The sequence below is a fragment of the Electrona antarctica genome (assembly GCF_951216825.1).
Source record: "Electrona antarctica genome assembly, chromosome: 6".
Classification (NCBI taxonomy): Eukaryota; Metazoa; Chordata; class Actinopteri; order Myctophiformes; family Myctophidae; genus Electrona; species Electrona antarctica.
Genome location: NC_136811.1, coordinates 51,241,670 through 51,249,169, shown reverse-complemented (window position 1 = coordinate 51,249,169; position 7,500 = coordinate 51,241,670). Strand labels below are relative to the sequence as shown.

At 45.3% G+C, this 7,500-nt stretch overlaps 1 protein-coding gene across 1 annotated transcript in view; it reads left to right on the top strand.

Moving 5' to 3' along the window:
- Positions 1–7,500, top strand: part of trim46a (tripartite motif containing 46a) — a gene marked incomplete at both ends in the record, with an annotated part of 26,192 nt that overhangs the window by 16,552 nt on the left and 2,140 nt on the right. Inside the window, 6 exons of the mRNA XM_079503089.1 lie at positions 1–147; positions 327–473; positions 1,065–1,160; positions 2,354–2,607; positions 3,128–3,249; positions 5,432–5,761. The exon at positions 1–147 is cut by the window's left edge and continues 52 nt beyond it. Of these exons, the coding sequence (XP_079359215.1) occupies positions 1–147; positions 327–473; positions 1,065–1,160; positions 2,354–2,607; positions 3,128–3,249; positions 5,432–5,761 (1,096 nt within the window). The remainder of the gene's footprint in view (positions 148–326; positions 474–1,064; positions 1,161–2,353; positions 2,608–3,127; positions 3,250–5,431; positions 5,762–7,500) is intronic.

The following is a 7,500-nucleotide window of genomic DNA, read 5'->3' as shown; positions in this document are numbered from 1 at the left end:
AAGCCTCCTCAGTCATTAGAAGCCACTAAAGGCTGTGCAGACTGCAGGTCCAACTTCTGCAATGGATGTTTTAAGGTGTACCACCCATGGGGCACGCCTCGCGCCCAGCACGAACACATCCTGCCAACCAACAACTTCAGGCCCAAGGTTAGTGTGTCATTCCAAACTTCTCTTCTCTTCTCTTCTCTTCTCTTCTCTTCTCTTCTCTTCTCTTCTCTTCTCTTCTCTTCTCTTCTCTTCTCTTCTCTTCTCCTCGTGTTTATATGCATTAGCTTTGTGTTGATATCCTTCCCTCCGTATCCTTCTGTCTGTCTGTCTGTCTGCAGGTGTTGACGTGTCCGGAGCATGATCAGGAGAGGCTCCAGTTCTACTGCAGGACGTGTCAGAGGCTGCTCTGTCCGCTCTGCAAGCTGCGCCGGGCGCACCACGGACACAAGGTCCTGCCCATCGCACAGGCCTACCAGGCACTGAAGGTACCGCTTGTGGCTGTCACGATTATGGCTCAAATAACAAGGCTCTATGCACAGCAGCCATTTTGGAAATCACTCTTCCTACTTCCGGGCCTCGTCCGACTTCCTTCACAGGTGTTACGGATGATACTAATGAAGGCTCTGTTCCGTTCTGGTCAAACCGAGTCAGGGTGCTGCTATTGTGCATGTTGGCTCACTGGAAACACTACCCCAGTGGGTCTCAAAGTGTCCTTGAGTGGGTTCCAAATGGCCCCGGTACGGGTGTGTAACTCTCAGAGTTACGGGGGTCCTTGAAATAAAAAAAGTTTGAGAACCACATGGCACACTGAATGGTGACCCTTAATTGGTCTCATCTGTAAAACCTGTGAAGGATATAGACCCTATTGCTTTTCTGTCGTCGAACATTGGGACATTTTTATTTGGCTTTTAGGATTGGTAAACAGAAGGTACATACCGTGCAGATATGACAAATAACGTAATATTGAATGACTTTATACTTGAAATAGTTGAAAAAGCCGACCTAAAAGTTAAAAACGTTTTGAATGACTGACTGACTGACTGCTGTTTCAGTAACCATTCCCATTGGTCGTCTAGGACAAGATCACCAAGGAGATCAACTATATCCTGGCCAATCAGGAGACAGTACAGAATCAGATCACGCAGCTGGAGAGTACCGTCACGCAGATGGAGGTGAACCACTCTTTATTCTATCAACCAATCACACCTCACATTTATAAATACACACCCACTGGGAGCTGACCAGTACAACCACAGTCTGATACTGTTGTACTGACCAGTACAACCACAGTCTGATACTGTTGTACTGACCAGTACAACCACAGTCTGATACTGTTGCACTGGGAGCTGACCAGTACAACCACAGTCTGATACTGTTGTACTGGGAGCTGACCAGTATACAACCACAGTCTACTACTGTTGCACTGGGAGCTGACCAGTACAACCACAGTCTGATACTGTTGCACTGGGAGCTGACCAGTACAACCACAGTCTGATACTGTTGTACTGGGAGCTGACCAGTATACAACCACAGTCTGATACTGTTGTACTGGGAGCTGACCAGTATACAACCACAGTCTGATACTGTTGCACTGGGAGCTGACCAGTACAACCACAGTCTGATACTGTTGCACTGGGAGCTGACCAGTACAACCACAGTCTGATACTGTTGTACTGGGAGCTAACCCGTACAACCACAGTCTGATACTGTTGTACTGGGAGCTGACCAGTACAACCACAGTCTGATACTGTTGTACTGGGAGCTGACCAGTACAACCACAGTCTGATACTGTTGCACTGGGAGCTAACCCGTACAACCACAGTCTGATACTGTTGTACTGGGAGCTGACCAGTACAACCACAGTCTGATACTGTTGTACTGGGAGCTGATCAGTACAACCATAGTGAAATGAATGCCACAGACGAAAAACAGAGATTGTTTTTCGTCTGTGGTAGGTATTTTAATTTACTGGAGTAGTTCCAGTTTTCAGTACTTTTATTCCACCACAATTATTTGAAAACTTTAGTTACTACTAGTTACTTTGTATATTTTGAAATATTACATCTCAGCATACATTTAAAAATAGCTTGTAGATCAGCTATTTTCAGAGCGCAACACCCGAGCGGAACCAAATTAAAATGATTATTTTAGTTCTTCTGGATCTCTTCTCCACTAGTCCCTCCCTATAACATTTTAGTCTAGTTTTTATTTGTTGATGAAATTGTCAACATATTTAGTCATAGTTTTAGTCCTCATATAGCTTAGTTTTTATTTAGTTTTCAATTAAAAAAGGTATCGTCATCATTTCTAGTCGACGAAATCAACGCTGCTCTCTGTGTGTGTGTGTCCAACTCCATGCATGCAGTTGAACAGCGCCGTGGCCAAGGAGCAACTGAACCACTGCATCCGGGAGCTGGGGGCCGCCCTGTGCGAGCGCCAGGGCACCCTGGTGGTGGCGCTGGAGGGCTCCCACACCCGCAGGGAAGAGGCTCTGTCCCAGCAGATGTCCGAGAGGAACGGCCTGCTGGAACACGCCGGTCTCATGGCGTACACGCAGGAGCTCCTCAAGGAGACGGACCCGCCCTGCTTCGTCCAGGCTGCCAGGATCACACACTGCAGGTGAACAAATGACGCCGTCTTTTTGAGCGGTGCCAACCGCTCCATGTGTGTGTGTGTGTGTGTGTGTATGTCTGTCTGTATAGGTATGTCTGCCTGAGCACGAAACAGCTGCAATACCTTGCTTGGTGACCTAAAGTGGCACTGTTGAGCAGTGTGGCCGTGTGTGTTTGTCTCTATGTATGTCCCTATGTATGTATGTCTATAGGCAGCACACACGCCCGCACGCACGCAAGCACGCACGCCTGCACGCACACACACACCCACACACTCTGCACCGCTCAGTTCTCACGTTGGTGTGGTTTTTGGGACAGTTTTGACCATACGCGAACATGTGCCTTGAGTCACATGCTTTATTATTTCATTCAAAAGTGGCTGACGACTGTAGCGTGATACGTCTATCCTCCCCTCCCCTCTTCTCTCACTCTCTCTCTCTCTCTCTCTCTCTCTCTCTCTCTCTCTCTCTCTCTCTCTCTCTCTCTATCTCTCTCTCTCTCTCTCTCTCTCTCTCTCTCTCTCTCAGGCTAGTGAAGGCTATAGAGCACCTGCAGTGTTTCACCCTCTCCGCTGATACCTCGTTCAGACACTTTCACCTCGACGCCTCCAAAGAACTCAAACTCATCAGCAGCCTGGAGTTCATCAGAGGTAGGGTGTGTGTGTGCATGTGTGCGTGCGCGTGTGCGTGCATGTGTGTGTTCGTGCGTGCATGCATGCGCCCTTAACACACGCACGCTTGTGCACATTTGGACATGTCATTATTGTGAGTGTGTTATTTGTCGTACAACTAAATGTATAGGTAGGTCTTAAGTGGCTAATGACAACAGCGGAAAAGGTCGAGAAATTATTGGAGCTTTATTCATAACTATTCAATTTAGTTTGAGTTAACACAATTCCTTCGTCGACTATAAAAAAAACCCTGACAGAGTAGCTCAGGCCAGACGCCATTTTGGCACTGTTTTTTTTGCTGAGGGTGACGAGAAACAAATCTACTGTGAGCTGAGCTGGTGAAATAACACCGTGATGAACTAATCCAAGACCACGCAATGGAAGCGGAACTCATTCAAGGAGTGCAAAGAAGAACAACAACAATTGGGGTGCTGATATTCACTTCAGAGCTTCACAATCCTCACCTGCAGAACTGAAGATCATCAAGAACAAGTCTTTAGACCAGCGGTGCTATTTTTCTTTAGCTTTTGCTATTTGTTTTGGGCAGACAAGATGTGTTAATTGTCGTCTCCCCGCACTGTGCCGCACACAATCGTAGCACTAAAGGTTTTCAAAGAGTTAGCGGATGGGGCGTTAATTAGGCTTTAGCCTTCATCTCAAGGTCCTCATACACCGGGAGCCAGGGGAGGCCTTTGGGACGTGGAGGCCCGTTTCAAGACCAAATATGAGGCCCCCATATCACTTATGTATTCTGCTATGGGATAATTAATCAATTCAGCAACAGTTCAAAAGGCAAGATACATAATAGGACTAGTAGAAGCATGAAAAATCCCAGCAAAGAGGAACCGTATAAGTAAATCAAACGTAGAGTTGTAGAGAACTGAGATCAAAGATTCAAGACTAATTGGTTGTCTGTGTCGTCAACGGGTGTGGAAGGCAGCGGAGGCTCAAGGCCATACTTATCCAACATAATTGCTTTCATGAAAGGATTATTGAATGCAGAACTAGATTGAAGACAGATTGTTATGCAAACCAGAAATGAAGCCGTGAATGCCACATACAGTAAGAGACTGAGAGAACAGACAAAAACACAACAAATCAAAAAAATATATATATTCAAGAAGGTTGAATTTAATTTATTTAGCGCTAGACAATGCCAATTTGCACGTCCGTATTTGGGCATGTCTGCAGGCATATGGGCAGGCTGATTCGCTGATAATGCGATTGGCACCACAAAAGATTCAAAAGATGTTTATACATTTGAAAAGTTGTGAAATTAGGCATTCTGCATGATGAGCACTTTCTACTTTTGGTACTAATTAAGTACATTTTGATTTTTGATACTATCATTTTTGTACTTTTTAACACAATCAGTGCCATTTCTTTCAAAATATTAAATATTTTTGCTTGCTTACATTGCCATCATTACGATAAAGTCGCTGAATAATCCCTCGCGTTTATATTTTGAACGAGAGGCATGTTGAAGTCAGAAATAAAGAGAATATCCATCTGGTCAAAACCACGGAGAGCTCCCTAGATTAGCAGATACGAAGCATTCTTCCTGAGCCGTAAACAGGGAAGTGAACGCCAACACGCATGCGCGAAGAGCAAGGAGTATGGTGCAGAAGGAGAGGCCAACCCCCCCAAACAAGAAAGAAAATCAGAATATTGTTCTCTCGTTTGATATCAATGAAAATGCTCTGGGACGTTCTAGCAATCTTGGATTAGTTATGACGTTTCCACACATCCAACGGTCTAAATGGGTTAAATGTGATTATTGCGAATGCAGTGAGCACTAAATATGAGATCTAGTAGAACATGTCTGTGTGTGTGTCTGTCTGTCTGTGTGTGTGTGTGTCACGCTGTAACACCACCCGCCCGCCACCACACACACACACACACACACACACACACACACACACACACACACACACACACACACACACACACACACACACACACACACACACACACACAAAACTTAACTTAAAAAAAACTTAAAAACAAAAAACTTTTAAAAAAAACTTAAAAAACAAAAAGAGAACTTAAAAAAAAACCTTTAAAAAAGTACGTAATTTATTCTAATTGTTGTTATTGCAATTTACGAGCTGTGTTCGCTTCCCGCGTTCCCGCGTCTTACTTACTCTATCTCTCTCTGCAGCCCCATTGGCTCCCGTCATCGACACTCAGAAAACGCTGGCCTACGATGAGCTGTTCCTGTGCTGGCGCCTCCCCCTGGACTCCGCCCCCGCCTGGCACTTCTCCGTCGAGTACCAGCGGCGCTCGGGCCTGACCGGGGCCACGTGGGGCGGCGTCAGGACGCCCGACTCCGCCTCCACGTGGCAGCGCATCAACGAGGTGGGCGGGACCAACGCGGTGATCGACAGGCTGGAGATGGACAGCGTGTACGTGCTGCGGGTGCGAGGGTGCAACAAGGCGGGCTTCGGGGAGTACAGCGAGGACGTTTACCTGCACACGCCGCCCGCGCCAGGTGAGACCACGTGACGCTGACTTTTAGTATGTTATTTAGCACACCCACTAGTAACATAATCCATTGAAAAATCTCTTATATCAATTATTTGGGGTTTCAACCATATACTGACATAATAGTGGTTTCATTGCAAACCGACCGCTAGGGGGGAGCCAAATTATTTTGCGAGGGTTTTTGAAAACCTTATGCCCATACCTAACACCATGCCAAAATTCAAAAGTATTCAATCCCAGTTTATAGGCATTTTAGCTCATTTGAAAACGATGCCTTTCTGGTTGTTCGTTTTCCTAAGATTTTAGTATGTTATTTAGCACACCCAATAGTAACAGAATCTCTTTTATCAATTATTTTGGTTTTCAACCATACCTATAAGTGTGTAATATTTGAGTCTGTGTAAACAGACCACTAGGGGGCGCTCCCAATACCTTTGCACAGCTTTTTGAAATCATTATACCCATATGGACCTAACACCACGCCAAAATTCAAAAACTAGTCACCAAAAGCCGAATCTTTGTGCGAACCCAGCTATGAACAAAATATAAGGAGTCAATAGTATTGACACAATACGCTAGACAATGTTTAGTTTGTCGACATACCTAGGGATCTCCATTGCCATGTGTCAGACCAGTGTCGTCGAAAAAAACTATGACCAAACATGTTCGTCGACTACACCTAGAACTGGCATGGAACAGAAATGGTGCGTTCACACGGGAAGACGCAAAGATGCAGTCTACCATTCTTTGGCAATGGAAGCCAGCGGCATGACAATGCAAAGACGCATAAAACGCAACAAAGGAGACTTCATTATTAAGGAGTATTCATTATTTTTCTCTCATCTCATGTAAACTTTGATGAACTAATTTCACATATTTGTTTTCTCTCCGTCCCTCTACCTCCACAGTTCCTTTAATTGTTGTCGTGATCCCTTCCGACTTCACCTCCTTCGAAACCTACTTGTTCTGTTGTTCCCTGCAGATCCAATTAACTTCTATCAGTCTTTCCTGTCATCCTTATGAGATGCTTCTTCATCATTCATTATTCTGAGTTTAATTCACAAATTGACTGTTCTATTCCATCACAAACTAAACCAGTTTTCAACCGCTCTGCTGGTGTTCTGTCGCAGCTGGTTTGATTGATCGAATATTAGCCAGAAATGTAAACAGCACGAGGTACAGTCAGACATTTAGACAAATAGGACAAAAAAAAAGTTTTTGTCCACTTTTTTTCCATTGTGTTCCAATGTAACATGCGGCATAAAAATAACAATAGGCTAATTAATAAACAAATATAAAACCCCTGAATATTTTTTTCATTTTGTGTGAATTCATAATCTCAGATCCACTGAATATGGAGCCGTGTGAAACTCCATATTTGGAAGTGAATATGACATCATAATATTGATGACTTGTGTGGCGGAGATTTGGAAACCAGCATCATCAGAGTAGGAGCACACTCATCATCATCACTGTTTCATCCGGATCATTCCCTCTCCTCTCCTCTCCTCTCCTCTCCTCTCCTCTCCTCTCCTCTCCTCTCCTCTCCTCTCCTCTCCTCTCCTCTCCTCTCCTCTCCTCTCCTCTCCTCTCCTCTCCTCTCCTCTCCTCTCCTCTCCTCTCCCCTTCTCCTGTCTCCTCTCCTCTCCCCCTCTCCTCTCATCTCCTCTCCTCTTCTCCTGTCTCCTCTCCTCTCTCCCCTCCCCTCCCCTCCCCTCTCTCCTCTCCTCTCCTCTCCTCTCCTCT